The sequence below is a fragment of the Ochotona princeps genome, chromosome 5 (assembly GCF_030435755.1).
Source record: "Ochotona princeps isolate mOchPri1 chromosome 5, mOchPri1.hap1, whole genome shotgun sequence".
Classification (NCBI taxonomy): domain Eukaryota; kingdom Metazoa; phylum Chordata; class Mammalia; order Lagomorpha; family Ochotonidae; genus Ochotona; species Ochotona princeps.
In genome coordinates this window covers 50,961,401-50,979,880 of record NC_080836.1, presented here as the reverse complement: position 1 = coordinate 50,979,880, position 18,480 = coordinate 50,961,401, and the positions used below count along the sequence as shown (strand labels likewise).

The following is an 18,480-nucleotide window of genomic DNA, read 5'->3' as shown; positions in this document are numbered from 1 at the left end:
TCAGGAAATATATTAGTTTCACATATGATAAAACATTTTTTAACTCCTTCAGTTACAGTTTTTATGCCTACACATTCCAGGTTTTTTGTTGGTGTTTTTTCGATTTTCGGTTTTGTTTTTTAAGAGTTTTTTTTCTTTTTTTTAAAATATATATTTATTTTATTACAAAGTCAGATATACAGAGAGGAGGAGAGACAGAAAGGAAGATCTTCCGTCCCATGATTCACTCCCCAAGTGAGCCGCAACGGCTGGTGCTGCGCTGATCCTAAGCTGGGAACCTCTTCTGGGTCTCCCACATGGGTGCAGGGTCCCAAGGCTTTGGGCCGTCCTCGACTGCTTTCCCAGGCCACAAGCAGGGAGCTGGATGGGAAGTGGAGCTGCCGGGACTAGAACCGGCGCGTACATGGGATCCCGGGGCTTCCAAGGCAAGGCCTTTAGCCACCAGGCCATGCTGCCGGGCCCGAAGAGTTGTTTTGAAAGTTGGAATTACAGAGGGGGGAAAGAGACAGAGATCTTCCAGTGATGGTTTCAGTGGTCCCAGAATGAATCCCCCAAGCAGTACAGTGCCAAGCCGGAGCCAGGAAGCAAGAGCTTCGTAGGTGGCAGGGACCCAAACAGGCAGGACACCCAAATGGGGTGCTGGTATCACAGGTGGTAGCTTACCTGCTGTGCCACAATGCCAGCCCTTTTACTTTTCGTTTTCATTTAATAATTGCTTGTTGAGAGGTGGCTGTTTTGAGAAATGCTTAGGAATACTTGAAACTCTTCCTGCAATTTTTGTTTTGGAGAGGCAGAAGTAGTGAGCTCCCATCTGTTGGCTCATACTCCAGATGCGCACGGTTGCAGGGACACAACTACAGAGTCATGTCTGTTTTGTGAACATGAAGCTGAATAAGCCAGATGCTAAGCCAAGCACTCGCGTGTGGGATAGGCCAAGGGCCAGCTGCTGCCCAGCGGCTTCTTGCTGGAAACAGACAGAGCTCTGGCATGCTTACACCTTGGGCTTAGGAAGTTGAGCCGGTGGGACGTGAAGTTGCTAGGAGAGACTTTGAAGATAAATGGAAAACATTTCTGTGCTGGAGGCCAGTCAGGGAGACTCTGCGCTGGTTAAGTTGCCGTGTCATTTATTTTTTCAGATAAATTTTTAAAAGAGAAAGCATTGGAGTACTTAACAAGGAAATGCTGACATCTGTTGTGTACATGGATGACTTACCAAGTAATTCAGAATGTTCGAGTATTTTAAAAAACTGTTCAAACAGCTGTAGTGGCATCAGTTTGCCTGTTGTTTAAACCTGTAAAAGCCGTGTCCCTTTATTCTGCATTTGATCTCCAGACTTCCTCCCTCCCTCTTTATTAGTCCTGTCCCGTTTGCATTTTCAGAGATAACATTTATCTCTTTCTTTCTTCTAAGTCTTATTTCATTAACTGCTCAGCTGCTGGATGAGTTCAGGGTGTGACTTGATATCCTTCTTAGGCACATCTTAGCTGGTAAGGTTGTTCTCTTTTATTCTACAGATCCAGCCAGGCTCTGCCATGAGTGGGCGAGTTCCGTTCTAGGTTGTGAGCCCCTGTCATCCTCGCTTCCTAAGCCCTTTGGAAAAAGTTGATGTTGGACATAGCTTGAGGTGTTATAGTGAGAGTCAAGCCAGGGGGGCTGTCCTATAGGAAGGAGCCTGTGGGGAGAGCTTTGCAGATAATCCAGAGCAAAGATGGATTAGCTCTTGCAGTCCCTGCAGCCTGGACCTTGCCCCTTTCTATTCCGAGAGGCTCCTAGGCAGTACGGCCCTGAAGTTTGTCAGGAGTGTGTCATCAGATGCTCAGGCCACCACAACAGGAGCCAGACTACGTGGCATACTCAGCAGTATTTTTGCACGGTTGTGGGGTCTAGTTCTGCCAGATCACGGTCTGGGAAGGTTTGCTTCCTGGAGACCACTGCCCAGCTCTGCCTTCTCACTGATCCTCCCTGGACTTTACTTCCGAAGGAGTGGTGCATCTCTTGTGAAGACACTGACCGGCCCTGAGAGTCCCATGTCCGTAGGCTGGCCAGTGCTAATCACCTCTCAAACACCCGTCTCCAAAGGCCACACAGGGACAGTAAGGCTTCAGCGCATGTGCAACCACTGGGTTCACAGCGAAGTGTTTACCTTCAGTCATTAGAGTTTGAGAAAAATTTCTTGGCCTTGCAGAATGACCTTCTCCCTGAAAAATGTATCACTCTGAAGGTTCAAGGTATTAAGAAGTATTAAGTTACAAGGTGATAGATAGAAATGTGTTTCACTGTGATGAATAGACAGTTAAATGTATCTGTATATAAATTTCAGTTTTCTTTCCCTTGATTCTTCCTCTTAACATATTCCAAATCCAACCCCTTTCTGCCTCTGACCTTTTTTTTCCTTTCAAAAATAAATAACAAAACAAAACCAAAAAAGAAAGAAAGTGTAACAATTCAGACTGAAAGAAGCTTAGCTAAGCTTTCCTTTTGTAGGATTTTTATAAACATTAGTTGTATTTTCTAGAAGAAAAAGGCTTACTGATATGTACTGGTATTTACTTGACACTGACCACCACCACTGTAGACATTCGAAGATTTTAAAAGAATTGCAATTATATGCATTGGCAGTGTAGTCGAATCTTGATTTTTTTTTTTAAGGTTTGTTTGTTTATTAGAAAAGTGGACTTGCAGAGAGACAGATTTTCCATCTGTTGGTTCACTCCCCAAAAGGCCATAGATACTGGGGCTGAGCCAAACAGAAGCCAGGAGCCTGGAACTGCATCTGGATCTCCCACATAGTAACAGGGCCCAAGCACTGTGCCCTCTTCCTGTGCTTTCCCAGGGAGCTGGGTCAGAGGTGGAGCAGCTGATGCCGGCATTGGTGGCCGTGACAGTTGGAACTTCTGTAACTCTGTAAACTTTTCTTCTGTGATTTTGGAAATAGTATATCCATATCAAGATGCCAAATAAAAAGCCAGTGATTCAACCAGCATTTTAATAGACCTGGTATAATTTTATCAAATCTTTTCAATTTTTGCCAACCTAGCCACTCCTTAGTTGCTTCTTGGCTGTGCTGGTCATGGCCTGGCTGAAGGTGGCGGAGGACAGTTCTGCTTTGCAGAGGCTGCACTGTGGCTGCACTGGGGTTCTTTGTTACTGCAGGGCAGACTTAGTTGTTACAGATTAAGTATTTTAAATAGCTAAGTGAAAAACTCGGGTGCATGTGGAGTTCATTGTTTCAAAATGTTTAAATTTGTTGTGTCCTTATGAATCTATATTAAATTTCTCCTCGTTTTCTTAAGACTGGAAATATTTGTGACTAAAGATGTATTAAATGAAAAACTTGTATGTAAGATAGTTTATTTAATGTATCTAGTTTAGGAAAAATCTCCCAAAGATTCATCTTCATTTAAATTTCTTTTTTTTAAGCTTTCTGTGTGTTGTCTTAGTACCTTGTGTGCATTACATGTCTTTGCAACGAGTAGTGGTTAAGTTTCATTTTAAAGTAGTAAAAATAGCTGTAAGGGTCAAGAGGAATGCAAACAGCCTCCTTGTACTTTGCTTTGTAACCCTGAAGATTTTATTTTTGTCCGTGATATTTAAACCATTTATTTCAATTTAAAATTTAGGAATGGGTTTAATAGTTTATTCCCCCATTTGAAATAAAAAACACTTTCAAAGTAATTTCAAAACGTTTAATTTTTGAAGGTAATAGATTATTTAAATATCAGTAGCTAGGTTATGGGAAGACACAGAGGAGCTAAGAAAACAATGAACACATTCAGAAAGAGCACGCAGTCCACGTCTAAATTTATCATTTGCATTGGTGCACACAGGCCACAGTAGTCTGTGTCTATTTAGTCCACAAGTATCTTAAAAATACTCCACAATGGACATTTCTAGAAGTCCTCACTGGTGATTTGGTATGTTGTTATCCGTTTGTTAATATTCAGGTTATATTGATAGCAGAAAGCTTCCATGAGAGAGATCTTGCTTACTTATTTTAGTGTCTACTTGTAAAAATGTAGTAAAAACCGCCCAACTTAAATCATGAACAAATCAATTATATATGTTAAATGATAGCTAAAGTAATTTTGGTATTTGTGTACATCTGAGAATCTAACAGAAATCGTAAGTTTCTAGTTTTTTTTTTCTAAGGATTTATTTTTATTACAAAGTCAGATATACAGAGAGGAGGAGAGACAGAGAGGAAGATCTTCCGTCCCGCTGATTCACTCCCCAAGTGAGTGCAACAGCCGGTGCTGCGCCAATCCGAAGCCGGGAACCAGGAACCTCTTCTGTCTCTCCCACGCGGGAGCAGGGTCCCAAAGCTTTGGGCCGTCCTCGACTGCTTTCCTAGGCCACAGGCAGGGAGCTGGATGGGAAGTGGAGCTGCCAGGATTAGAACTGGCGCCCATATGGGATCCCGGAGCATTCTAGACTTTAGCCTCTAGGCCATGCCGCCGGGCCCTCTGGTTTCATTCTTAGAACAATTACAGTGGTATCTGCCCAGAGTGAGTGATCGGACTGCGTGAGGGCTATTTGTGTTAGTATTCCAATTGTGTAAGGGTTAGGAATAATTCGTAGTTTTTGTTTCTGTCTTTCTTCCTGTTAAATATTTAAAAGATATTTTAAAATATCTTCATTTTATTTGTTTTGCAGTAGTAAATCATTCCCCCTTAAATTAAAATCTGGATAGACCAGAAATAAAATATTCAGCTCATTTTGTGTCATAAGTGAATTTCAGGCTACCTTAATTCACTTTTAGTATAACATGATAAAAATGCATTTCATGTATGTCGTTAGAGAATGAAGCCCAACATCTCATTAGGTACAGGTTTTTACGTGACAGATGATTTCATGGAATAGGCTTTGCCCTACCTCTTTCCCTCTTTCAGGAATTGAAAAGAGATTTGGTCTCTAAGCGCAGTGGTATTTTATATTACATTCTTCTTTCCATCACTGCCAAAAAATTTTTGAGGCATGGCTAAAAATAGCTTTTTATATCACAAATAAATTGAGCTTGTTATAGTCCCCTCTCTTCATTTTCAGGAAGAGGCAGAGATCCAGGCAGAACTGGAACGTTTGGAAAGAGTTAGAAATCTCCATATACGAGAGCTCAAAAGAATAAACAACGAAGATAATTCACAGTAAGTCATGGTTTGTGTTTCGCAGTTGTACTTGAGAAAAGCCAGCCTGTCTGTGTCCTCCCCGCCGTGGAAACACGAAGCTTATATGCCCTTTCCTGGCATGTCCACACGCAGGGACCCAGAGGCCCTTCTCAAGCTCACACCCCTGGCTGCCTCAGACACGTGCATCCGTCCCAAGGCTTGTGGTCCTCTTGTGGTGTTCCTGCAGATACCTGAGGGGCTCAGTCCTTGTTCCACCTTAGGTATTATCTGGTGAGCCTGCGCTCAGGCCACCTTGCCTGACCCAGCAGGAGCTGCCTCAGCCCATGCCTCCTGCCAGGGTCCTTTCCCTGTGTCCCCCAGAGCAGGCGTGACCGTGGCAATGCAGATGTCGCTGCCTGTCAGCTTCCTGGGAGGAGGGACTTAGTTTTGTTCTTACCTGCATCCCCAGAACCTACACCAGGGACTGGCCTGTAAATATTTGCTGACTGAATACCAACGTCACTGTTACAGCAGTGAAGTTATCCCAGCTATGCCATATGTCTAGCATTATGGAAGAATTTTGGAAGAAATGGAAAAATACAAATTATAGTCTCTGTTCCTAGTCTCAGGTTATCAAAATGAATGCCATAGGTAGTTCAGGTTAAAGGAATTTTTAAAATACTTTAAGGGGCAGGAAGATGGCATTCCTTGGATTTAATCAGCGTAAATATGTCTAGGCCTCTTAAGACTAGTTATATTACTTAAAGCTTCATGACTTGTAAGTTATGAATTTGAAGTCTTAGGCTGGTGTTGTGGAGCTGCAAGTTAAGCTGCCAGTTGCAATGCTGGCTTCCCTACTGCATGCCAGTTCAAGTCTGGCTCCCCTACTCTCAGTCCATCAGCCTGGAAAAAATATGTATGAATATATATTTCAAATGGAAGTGGCAATTTTGTGTTATAAAATGTGTCTTAGTAAAAGGATGTTTCTGGATGTTGAATGAAGTGATTCACCACATCACATGGAAGCGCTTAATATATGCCAGTCTATATTAAGTGGTGAATAACAGGACTGTTGTCTAAATGATTTTCAACCTTTTTAAGTTGGTGATTATAGTTTTATTTCATAGTTCAAAGACCAGAAGGTTTAATTAATGATGGGTAAGAGCCAGTTTGTAAATGTGATTATTTTTAATTGTATGTCAGTACCATAAAACCTTGGTTAAGCGTAACTCCCAGTGCAGGAGATCAGCTTTCCTAGGAGCAGCGGTTCCTGCTGGGTAGACAATGCCTTTGTGAAAGTGCTGTGGTTGATCCCTGAACCTGAATATTCAGCTATCACAGATAAGCTCAAAGCCTTAAGATAAATGGTAGACCTGCACATAAATTGGAGAATGAAATACTTAATAGAATTTTAAAAATTAACGCTAGAGTGTCTGAGGAAGAAAATACCGAGGAGTATGGGGGAAAAATGAAACTTCAAAGAGTTGTTTTCAACATACTTGTTTTTGTTTGTTTTAACCCACCCTTAAGGTTCAAAGATCACCCAACGTTAAATGAAAGATATTTATTACTTCATCTGCTTGGTAGAGGCGGTTTCAGTGAAGTTTATAAGGTAATGTGAATTTATTCTGTTTGCAGTACAATACAGTGATGTAGGCTACAATGGAGTTAAGAAATACTTGTGTTTGGTTTTATGTCCTCTTCTTGCTGTGACTTAACATTCTTTTATCGCTAAGGACAGTCCTTGCACTTGCACAGTCCCTTTGATATTTCGTGGCCACTTTCTAATAGCAGCCCGGTTGTAGTTAGTTACATCCTTCTGAATCAAGATGGGAAGCTTGCCACTTAATGCAGGGCATTGTGGAATTCATTGATTGTGCCCTTAATCTAAATAGGTCTGTAGTTTTGACATGACTAAAATTTACCCAAATCTATGTATACTTTAAAGCCATTGCTTTTTATTCATTGTGTTTGTTGTTTTATACTTTTCTTTTACTTTATATTGTATCTTTAAAAGAAGGATCTATTTATGTATTCGAAAGGTAGAAACAGAAGAGAGGGAGGGGGGAAAGACAGAGGTCTTGATCTGCTCACTCACTCCCCAAATGGCAGCAGCAGCCAGGGCCGGGCCAGTCTGGAGCCAGGCTTTTCTTTGGCATCTCCTGCAGTGTCCCATGCACTTGGGGCATCTGCTGCTTTCCCAAGCACATCCACAGGGCGCTGGCTCTTATGAGCAGCTAGGACTGGACCAGCTCTTGGCATGCGGGATGCCACTGCTGTAGGTGGAGGTTTTACTCTCTGTGCCACAGCTCCAACCCTACATTGTTTCTGAAGTTCTTACTCTATATTGTCAATTTAGAAGATTTTTTCACTTTTCAACTTTTTAATTCATTTAGATTTTTAATCAACTTTAATTAACCAAGTTACCATCTGCTTCCACCCCAGGTTAAACCACATTTACACACAAAGTACTTTGAAAATTTCATAGAAACATAGCATGAAAACCTAAGTTTATTTAAGTATAGACTTTTGAAGTCATGGAGTTCATTGTTGTTGCTGTTGTTGTTTTCCAGAATATTTGTTTCCCATGAACTTTTCAAAGGCTTCCTTGCTTCATGAAATTTTCAAAACATTTTTACTCCGAAATAATTTTTTTACTTCCACTTCTCCTCAGACTTTTTGCCATCTTTGTGTCCCACTTTGCCATACAAGTGCCCTTCCTGTTTTTGTACATGACTGACTGCCAGTGGGTGTTTCAAAGGCATTGAAAATTCCTGTGGAAGTAGCAGTTCTCTTCCTCTTCTTGAAAACCCCCTCCTCGGAGACTGCTGCCTCACTTGGTGTGGCGCTGCCTTCACCTGCCTGGATTCTGAGAAGTGCTAGAACCTTCCTTCATTCCTCCCAGCCCTCAGTTCTGTTCCCCAGGTGCACCTGTGGTGCCCACTGTCGCCAACACCGTTTCCCTCTACTAAGTGCAGCCCTCAGCCCTCTTGTCTCGCTCTGCTTACACAGCTGCCCACTTCAGGCGATTCATGCCCTTCTCCGGAGCATCAACTCCCCCCAGGTCACTGGGTGCTCCAGTTCAAGAGGGCTTTTTTGAAAGGCAGTCTGGTTGTCTGCCTTGTTCTGTGACCCTGGGAGCTTCTCCTGTGCTCTCAGGTTGAAGTCATGTGGAACGTCATCCTATCGGCTTAGCTGCAGGTTCCCCAGAAGCTTCCCGGATCACTGCATCGCCTTTAGAGCTTATTTGGGCTGCCAGTTAACTTGTTTTATATTTTTGAATATCTGTTGGATATTAAAATGTATCTGAGAAACAGAAACTGAGGGATCTCTGGTTCACTTGATTGACCTCCCAGATGCCTGTATCTGCCAGGCCTGGGCAAAATCAAACCAGGAGTTTGGCACTGCCACCTGCCAGCAGGCAGCAGGAATTGAGAGTACAGCCAAAACTCAAACCCAGGAACTCTGATACCAGCTTGTGGGTATCCCAAGTGCTGTTTGCTGCTGCTTCTTGTTTTTTTTTTTTTTAAATGTATCTTTCTTAAAGGCAGATTTACACAGGACAGAAAGATGGATCTTCGTCTGCTGGTTCACTCACTCTGCAAGTAGCCGGAAAGGCCAGAGCTGAGCTGAGCCGAGCCGAGCTGATCTGAACCCAGGAGCCAGGAGCTTCTTCCCATTTTTGTGGGTACAGGGTTCCAAGGCTTGGGGCCATCCTCTGCTGCTTTCCCACCTGTGCTACTTTGTGCTTCATTATATAGCCTTTTAGTTACTAGTTAACAGCTTTGATTCTTTTTAAGATTTATTTTTATTTGAAAGGCAGAGTTAAGAGGAGAGCCAGAGAGAGCTCTTTCTTCTCTGGTTCACACCACAGTGGCCAGAGCTGAGCTGACCCAAAGCCAGGAGTCAGAAGCTTCTTCCAGGTCTCCCACGCAGGAACAGGGTCCCAAAGCTTTGGGCCGTCCTCGACTGCTTTCCCAGGCCACAAGCAGGGAGCTGGATGGGAAGGGTAGCAACCAGGACTTGAAGTGATGCCCATGTGGGATCCCAATGATAATGTCATGGCACTGGCCCCGAAGCTTTGATTCTGTTTAAAAACAAAGAGATTTGTTTATTGGAGAGTCAAAGTTAACAGATAGGGAGAGGCAGAGATACGGTCCATCCCCGAGATGGCCACAAGAGCCAGGCACGGGCTGAGCTAGACTCAGGAGCTTCTTCTAGGGTTAACGTGCTGTGCCACACAGCACCAGGCCCAGATGACTGAATAAACTTGGGCATGTTGGTTAAAGCTCTGCTTCACTCCTTCCTTCTTGGAGTGTAACAGTACCTACCCTACAGGCCCACCGTAATGATTAACTGAAGTATCACCGGTACATTAATGCTTAGTAAATATAAATTAATGTGATTATTACTGGAAATTTTCCCTGTTTAGTCAGTCAAGGAATATTCAACTATTTCTTAGTTCCAACTTTAGGGAAGATGATGAGATTTGGATTCAGAGAATGTCAATTTTTAAAATTTTTTTTAAGATTTATTTTTGTTTATTTGAAAGGCAGTCACGCAAAGAGAGGGAGGGACATCTTCCATCTACTGGTTAACTCCCCAGATGTTTGCAACAGTTGGGGCTGGCTGCGCTGAGCCGGGGGCTTCATCCGCTTCTCCCTCACGGGTACAGGGTTCTGCTGCCTTTTCAGGCATAACAACAGGGAACTGGATCAGAAGTGGAGCAGCAGGGACTTGAACCAGCACCCATATGGGACCCTGGCACTTCAGGCAGTGCCAGTCCCCCCAAATTCTTACTTGGTTCAGCCATAAACTGTTTAACTTGGACAACATTAGGCATCCTGTGCCTTCCCAGCTCATGCATCATCAGTATCTTTAAGGTCTCTTTCAATTCCTATTTCTGATTTTACCTGATCCTAAGGCACACAGTTGAATATGATAATGGTAGAAGTTTGCTTAAAGACCACAAGGTTTAGGGGCAGGGAAATAATATAATTTACCTTGGGTTTAAAACTAAGTCAAATCTGGGCCCAGCGGCTAAAGTCCTCGCCTTCAATGCCAGGACCCCATATGGGCGCCGGTTCTGATCCCAGCAGCTCCACTTCCCATCCAGCTCCCTGCTTGTGGCCTGGGAAAGCAGTCGAGGACAGCCCAATGCATTGGGACACTGCACCCGCGTGGGAGACCTGGAAGAAGTTCCTGGCTCCCGGCTTTGGATCAGCGCAGCACCGGCCATTGCGGCTCACTTGGGGAGTGAATCATCGGATGGAAGATCTTCCTCTCTGTCTCTCCTCCTCTCTGTATATCTGACTTTGTAATAAAATCTTAAAAAATAAAAAAATAAAAAATAAAACTAAGTGAAATCTAAAAATCACCAGTAGTAAGGCTAGCATCCACTCAGAAGGTGCTAGGCTGAGCTGAGCCTCTTACAGGCTTCCAAGACAGCCCTCTGCCACTGCCCAGTGGTACCCCCGTGGGCAGGACTTTTATGGACAAATTGGAATATGTGCTGACTTCTGCATCAGCTAAAACTTAGAAACAGTTCTCTTTGACCTCTTTTATCAAGGCCCACTGCATTGGAAAATTTAAAAAGCAAGTTGTAAGTCAAGATATAAAGAATTTAATCTTACACCGGGATAGAAAATTTCAAACCAGTTGCTCACTGATTACTATCAGACTATAGTTATGCAGTCCTTGTAGAAAGACTCAGCCATACTCACGTGATGTTGGGAGGAAAATGTGTTATCTCTAGTTCACCAAAATCAACACTTAAGTAGCTTGGTAGTAGTATACTGGGAATTTTTCTTGTGCTTTGTGATTGCCTGTGAATTTTATTCCTCATAAGCTTATTGGCTTTTTTGTCTTAAATATACTTCTTTTCTGTTTCTTTAAACTTAACACTCAATAATAGTAATTAGCTAATCTTTGTTGGGTTTTTTTCTGTGAGGCTTGTTTTCTAAATGTCTTGTGCTGTATCCCATTTAATCCTCTTCACTGTAGCTTAGTAAGATAGACTGAGTTTCTGTCTGCACAAAGGGAAGCAGGACCTGAGAGAATATTATCGACTACTTCATCCTATAGCAAGTCTGATTTCATGCTTTTATGATTCTGTAGCAAAGCAGTCACTTTACAGTGTTGGCTGCTTGCTTTAGGTTAACTTGATAGGGAGAGAATGGTTGGAGAGTGGAGATTCTTTTTACTGAATATATAAGCAAAATTTTAAATGGCTACTTTTGTGTCTAAACTACAGTGGGTTAAATATAATAGGATTTGGGGTTAGTCATTTGAGGCAGCCAGGGAAATTTGAAGGCACATTGGATATTGAGAGTAAGAAATATCAGTGCAGTTCATAATGGCTTTTTCCTTTAGGCTTCTGTCATCTCTTAGAAACATTGAAGAATTTGTGAGATGATCTGTTGTCCAAGATTTGTTTTGAAAATAATCCAGGGCTAATGGCAAAGTAGGACGTAGGGGTAGTAGGAAATAGATGAATCTAGCACAGAATAATCGCAGTTTAAACTGGATGATGAATTCCTAAGGATTTGTTATACTGCTGTTCATAACCATGTAGACTTTCAGTAGTTGGACAATTTTTAAAAAAATAGAAAATATTGGGAGAAGATTTTTAAAGGCTTATCCAACCCCCCAAAAAATGTTATAGGAATGGACATTATGGCATAGAAGCTCCAGTGGCGAGCCCATGGCATCCTCCTTCCTCCGCTTCTGATCTAACCCTTAGTGTATCCAGGGAGGCAGCAGCTGGTGGTTCCAGTGCTTGGGCCCTCCCGCCTGTCTGGAAGGTCAGAGTGGAATTTGAGCTCCTGGCTGTGGCCTGGTCTAGTCCTGGTTGTTGTGGACATCTGGAAAGTGAACCAGCAAGTGGAAGATTAATCTCTCTTCCTCCTTGTACCTTTCAAATAGATGAAAATAGTGAACATTTAAAATAATTCAGCCATTTGTTTTCCTGGCTGCTTGCTAGTACTGTTAGAGGAAGTCAGTGTTGAAGAATAACTTTGTTACAATTTATACTTGATTATAAAAACTCATTCTCTGATTTATCACTCTGGAGTTTTAGATCCAGCCTCTGATCATGTGTGTGAGCTGTGTATAGTCTTATTAGAGATGATCATAAAAAGTTAGTGTTTACTGTAATTCTATATTATTGCAAAAAACATCACCAAAACAAGGAAGTCTCTTCAGCTATCCATTGGCCAAGGCTCATAACTGTTTTTTGCCTTGAATCCTCAGGCTTTTGACCTTTATGAACAAAGATATGCTGCTGTGAAGATCCATCAGCTTAATAAAAGCTGGAGAGATGAGAAAAAAGAAAACTACCACAAGTAAATATTAAAACTTTATGGTTTATACATTGACTTTTTAATGGTCATGGAGAATTAATACTCTGTCTTCTTGTAGACATGCCTGCAGAGAGTATAGAATACACAAAGAACTGGATCACCCCAGGATAGTTAAACTCTATGATTATTTCTCCTTGGATACAGATACGTAAGTGAATAATGAGGACATGCTTGGGTGGGCACTTGGTGCCATCGTGAGGAAGCTGTTAGGGATGCCCACGTCCTGGCTTCCTGCTGGGTCCAGTCCACTCAAGGAGCCAGCAGGTCAGGCTCACATCTCACCACCAATGTGGCGAGCCCGTGATACCTCCTGGTCTTGTGGCTTCTGCAGGCGTGTAAGCCCCAGCAGATGGAAGGCCTGTCAGACTGGCTGTTGCTTGCCCTAGCTGTCAGGGTCATAATATCCTCTGTTGTGATTCTGAACTGCAGGATAAAGTTTACGTCTAATTGATTTCTCTCCATTACAGATTTTGTACAGTGCTAGAATTCTGTGAAGGAAATGACTTGGATTTCTATCTGAAGCAACATAAGTTAATGTCAGAGAAAGAAGCTAGATCTATTGTAATGCAGATTGTGAATGCACTAAGATATCTCAACGAGATCAAACCCCCTATTATACATTACGATCTTAAGCCAGGTAACTTACATGTCAAATAACTCTTACAAGTTCCAAGGAATATAGTTTCTAAAGGCATTTAAGTTACCTTAAATGTGGCTTTTGGTGTAGTTTTTAAAACCTGAGTGGGATGCTGATAGAGTAAAAAGTCATTTTATTACATCACTACATTCATTTTACTTCCAAGAAGATAAAAATGTTTTTTCACATATCACTTTAAAAATCTTAGGAAACATCCTCTTGGTAGATGGAACAGCATGTGGAGAAATCAAAATCACTGATTTTGGCCTGTCCAAGATTATGGATGATGATAGCTACGGTGTAGACGGAATGGACCTCACTTCCCAAGGCGCAGGCACATACTGGTAAGTGTTGGATCACAAAGAGCAGTTATCTAGACTGGTGCCTAGCATTTGATGAGCATTTACGTGGAGCCTCTGAGCTGAAGGAGACCACCACGGTTAGTCCCCTTCTTTCATCTATGCTTAACCACAAATATCTACAAACTAGCAAGAATTCAGGGACTTGACATTAACAGTTAACTTTAGTACCAACCAGTCACAGAAACTCCTATGAAAAACTGAGGAATTTTTTTTCCCCAGTGCTAGAATAATGTTTATGATGGATCCAAATACTTACATTAATTATTCCAAGCCAGCCTGTCAAGCTTTCTCTGTGGATGTTTTATGGCTGTAGATCTTGTGGGTTATGGCATAAATGTGGCATAGATGCTCAAATACCTGAGATAATGGTACATCTAAATGAATGCCATCCCTTCAGCATACCGAGGTGTTGACGAAAACCACATTGATACGAATTGACTACTTTCAGAATATGAGTTTACCAGAAGAAACGAAACTAATAGGGAGATAAGTGTCCCCAACTTCATTGAGCAGAACTGACACACACATATATGGGGCTTATGTTTCCTCATGTTCTGGAATGTTTGCTAGTTCCACAAAATTCCATTGATCTGAAAAAATATTTTCAAAGAGTGGGAGTTAATGTTAAGGTTTCAGATTCTGCTTGTGGCAGTTCCAAGGAACAGGAATAAAATAATGTGGGATTCCCCACAATGTTGAGAAAACTTAACAGTTCAAACCAGCAGTCACCCTGGAAATCATCATTGTCAGTCAGTTCTTGGTCTGTTGACTGTGTTCCAGTTGCTGGCAGAATGCTGGCCCCGTGAGCCTCATGTCTTCACCATGGCATTACCACTTGCTCTCCTACTGGGGAGGGTGTAAGACCGGGAAGTTTCCATTAGGGGCTGTGCAGAAAGAATTATCTTTGATTCCAAGAGACAAAGTATTTGTATCATGTGGAAAAAAAAGGTCACTCTTTCTCGGGTCTCAAATGTAATTATCCTCTACGTAGCAGTGGACTTGTTTTTCCACCTTACATCCTTTAGCTTAGAGATGATGTGCCTACTATTTCAGAGTCTTTCAATTACACCTGTTCCAAAATACACACTTAATAAAAGTGATACACTGTTTTACAAGGTTTTAAAAATAGGGGTTGTTATATCTTTTCCTTTTTATTGCCCAAACTAGGTATTTACCTCCTGAGTGCTTTGTAGTTGGAAAAGAGCCGCCCAAGATTTCCAACAAGGTTGACGTGTGGTCAGTTGGGGTCATCTTCTTCCAGTGTCTCTATGGTAGAAAGGTAAGTTCTATCAGCTCAGCTTACAGAGAGAAGTGAAGTGTTTTCTCCTCTTAAATGTAAATTTAGAACCTTCCATGGAAAGCCTTTCCTCCTGCAGTATCTATGCATGGAAACTATTTTGCTCTTAATAAACATTCTCTTCTTAATCAGAAGACTAGGGTCAAACACCTCAACACCCTCCATTCTCTATACTTAAAAAATATATATTTATATTGCAAAGTCAGATATACAGAGAGGAAGATCTTCCATCCGTTGATCCACTCCCCAAGTGGCTGTAATGGCTGGAGCCTCTTCCAGGTCGCCCATGTGGGAACAGGGTCCCAGAGCTTTCCCAGGCCACAAGCAGGGAACTGGATGGGAAGCGGGGCCGTGAGGATTAAAATCGGTACCCACATGGGATCCCAGCTTGTGCAAGGCAAGGACTTCAGCTGCTAGGCCAACACGCTGGGCACTCTATTTCTTTAAACCTCCCGCTGTAGCCTCAGGGAAATTCCTCCCCAATTTCTCTTGAATGTCAGACAGTGAAGGGCGAACCGCTGCGGATATGCTCGTCCACGTGCCTGCCTGGCCATTGCTGTCAGTGGACGGGCAGCATGAGAGGACCAACCCAGCCTCCCGTCAGTGAGCCCTGTGCTCTCCCACCTGAGCTTGGGCTTGGATACAATTGACTCTGAAATACATAAGTGGAGTTTGATTGGAAAATAAAGTTTACATTGCAGTTCATGCTTGTAATTTACTTGCCTTGTGACGACAGTCTTCTATTTCCTCCGTGTGCTGGTTAGCTAGTTGCTCTCTGCCTGCTGTCCAAACAACACAGGATGGGATTTTAAAGCACAAGTCACTGATTTTATATATGTATCTGTACATTTTGTGATGTTAATTTTGGTATCTTTTTCCCTTTTTTAAAAGCCATTTGGTCACAATCAATCTCAGCAAGACATTCTTCAAGAAAATACAATATTAAAAGCCACAGAAGTTCAGTTCCCTGTGAAGCCAGTTGTCAGCAGCGAAGCCAAGGTACTAAGTTCAGAAGTCTTACACATTGCCTTTCCTTTCATCAGTTGTGTTTGTAGCACAGTAAGTCCTTAGTAGTACACAATGCAAGCCAAGTTCCCAGAGCAAGGCTCTGAGGCGGCAGAAGGAATGTGGCTGGGGAGCCAGCCCCTTGTCCGTACAGACAGTATTTTAAAATCAAATCTCATGAAATATGCATATTGTGACCAATTATGCATGGATTTCACCAATGTTTTCTACGAATATTAAGTGCTCCCTGGTGTCTCTCTCCCTCCTCGTTTGAGAGGCACCCCATCTCCCGGCTTTCTCTCAGGAGGTGCTTCCCCTTCCCTGCTCACCTGGTCCCTTTGCAAATAAACTTCTGTCAAGCATCTTGATTGAATTTGAACTGTAATACTGCAACAAGGTGGAGGAATCCACCAGGGGGGAGGGGCGTGGGGAGGGGTGGGGGGATTCCCAGAGCCTATGAAACTGTCACATAATGCAAAATAATTAATAAAAAAACCAAACTTCTGTCTGCAAAAAAAAAAAAAAAAAAAGTAAGAGCTACCGTGTACATCTTTGTCAGTGATTTCCCCTAATCTAGAATGGGCTTTTTTTGCTTTAAATCAATATTAATAAACAACTACACTAATTTATAATTTAAAGGAAAATACAAAATGATTAATGTAGTTGAACTCTTAGACAAGTATCTATCTGTAATTTCTTTCATTACACATGAGAAAGAAGTTACTTATATAAACGGTTACATTTGCTCTCCCACTCCCAAAGAAAAAAAGGTGAAGTTCACAGCTTCAGTCCTGAGCAGAACAAGCCAGGCACATGAGGGGCACTGTGATGCATTGGGTTAAGCTACCACGTGGAAAGCCTGCATCCCATAGTCACATGCCAAGTTGGGCCCTGCAGCTTCTAACCCAGCTTTGTGCTGTGATGGTTGGTGGTCATCTGAGGGGTGTGCCAGTGAATGGAAAAATCTCTTTGCATTTCAAATAAAATTCTTTTAAGGTTAAATTTTATTTGAAATTTACATTTACAGAGAGGAGAGATTGAGAAACATTTTCCATGCACTGGCTCACTCCCCAAATGGCCATACCGTCTTCTGCTGCTTAGCTGGAAGGGAAGTAGAACAGCTGGGACTCAAAGTAGTGCCCCCAATCCACTACAGCATGGTGCTGGCCTTACACACGAACAGGCCAGACCCTGGAGATGCAGAAATAGCAGTCACTGTTAGGGCAGTCCTAACATAGGTATCCTGGATGGGGCCTGAGCCAGACTCAGGTTGCCAGTTACATAGATAATTTGTGTATGCTTCTAAAGACATGCCATACTTAAATGGTTTATTTTAAAGCTAGTGTCCAGAAATTTATACATGAAGTCCAGGACTTCAGAGAGTTCATGGAAAATAGAATCAGGATGAGTTTATTTTAATGCCCCCAAATTTGATGGTCATGAAGGTTTTTTTTCCAAAATCCCCATTTTTATAATCTTCATGAAGACCCTTTTATGTAAAACCGATTTAAGAAGATTAAAGATTGTGTTCCTTGGCCTTTTGAACAGTAGTAATCTAGTAAACAAAAACCCTAAGGCTACAGTTTTAAGAAACTTTTTCTTTTCTCATACAGGCCTTTATAAGACGCTGTTTGGCATATCGAAAAGAAGATCGATTTGACGTGCACCAACTGGCAAATGACCCATACCTCCTCCCACACATGAGAAGATCGAATTCTTCAGGAAACCTGCACATGGCTGGGCTGACAGCATCCCCGACACCCCCTTCTTCAAGCATAATTACTTACTGACTCTCCTCCAAAGTTGGCATAGGATCTTTGGAATGCTTCCAGATGCACACTTGCGTTTGAAAGCATTTGAGCACTGTCTTTATTTCCACATGAGACCTGGTTAAGAACCGTGTCTTGACAGCGTCATTTGTGAGAGTGGATCATGGATGACCGAGCATACACTTCCCAGCATCCACCGTGAGCAGCACAGGGAGACTGCCTGTTGCAGACACAGGAAGGCCATGTGAAGACACAAGAAAACCTGGCTTTCCTGTTAATCTGGGGGAACATTGTAAATAACGTTTATAGTACTTAAATACATTTGATTGTTACTAGAGAGTTCTAATATGAAGGGTAGTTTTTCATTATTTAAAAACACATGGGGGGAAAAATGAGACATTTCTAACACAAGAACTACAGTGCCTGGATACATTCTTCAGCATTTGGCAGTTCACCTGCTGAGACCAAAGTAAGAACTGAGTGACGGTGACGGTTGTGTTTTACAGTGCAGAATGTGAGAGACTCTGGACAAAGTTAGTCTTTGTCCTTTGCCTGTTCTGGCTTTTACCAAGTTGTACCTCGAAACCCCCACTTGTCCTTTTTTCCCACTGGTTATATTAAAGGGAGAGCTGTTATTCTTAGATACTCTCCACCTTTGACAAAATCAGCTGCGTGTTTGGAAGTCAGTTGAATTCACTGAATTATGACATCTCTAGTGATTTCAACATGTTTGAATTGCCAACAGGTATTTTTCTTTTGTTACCAGGCCTTGTTCATTAAAACAAGTGACAGTATGTAACCAAATGCAGACTAGTTCTATGCAGGATAATGATAAATTCCCTTCTCACTCTATTGTAAATTACTGTACAGGTGTCATATTTCAATTACTAAGTTTCAGCAGCTTATTCTTGTACAAATGTTTAAAAATATGGCTTTTCTAATTGGA

The 18,480-nt window shown here is 42.1% G+C and overlaps 1 protein-coding gene across 2 annotated transcripts in view; it reads left to right on the top strand.

Annotated features, from left to right (window-relative positions):
• Positions 1-18,480, top strand: part of TLK1 (tousled like kinase 1) — a 150,594-nt gene extending 132,114 nt beyond the window's left edge. For both annotated transcript variants that reach the window (XM_058664620.1, XM_058664619.1), the window contains exons 13-21: positions 5,045-5,142; positions 6,634-6,715; positions 12,355-12,446; positions 12,523-12,612; positions 12,932-13,101; positions 13,310-13,445; positions 14,631-14,742; positions 15,652-15,759; positions 17,379-18,480. In XM_058664620.1, coding sequence (XP_058520603.1) covers positions 5,045-5,142; positions 6,634-6,715; positions 12,355-12,446; positions 12,523-12,612; positions 12,932-13,101; positions 13,310-13,445; positions 14,631-14,742; positions 15,652-15,759; positions 17,379-17,555 — 1,065 coding nt within the window. In that variant the 3' untranslated portion in view covers positions 17,556-18,480. The remainder of the gene's footprint in view (positions 1-5,044; positions 5,143-6,633; positions 6,716-12,354; positions 12,447-12,522; positions 12,613-12,931; positions 13,102-13,309; positions 13,446-14,630; positions 14,743-15,651; positions 15,760-17,378) is intronic.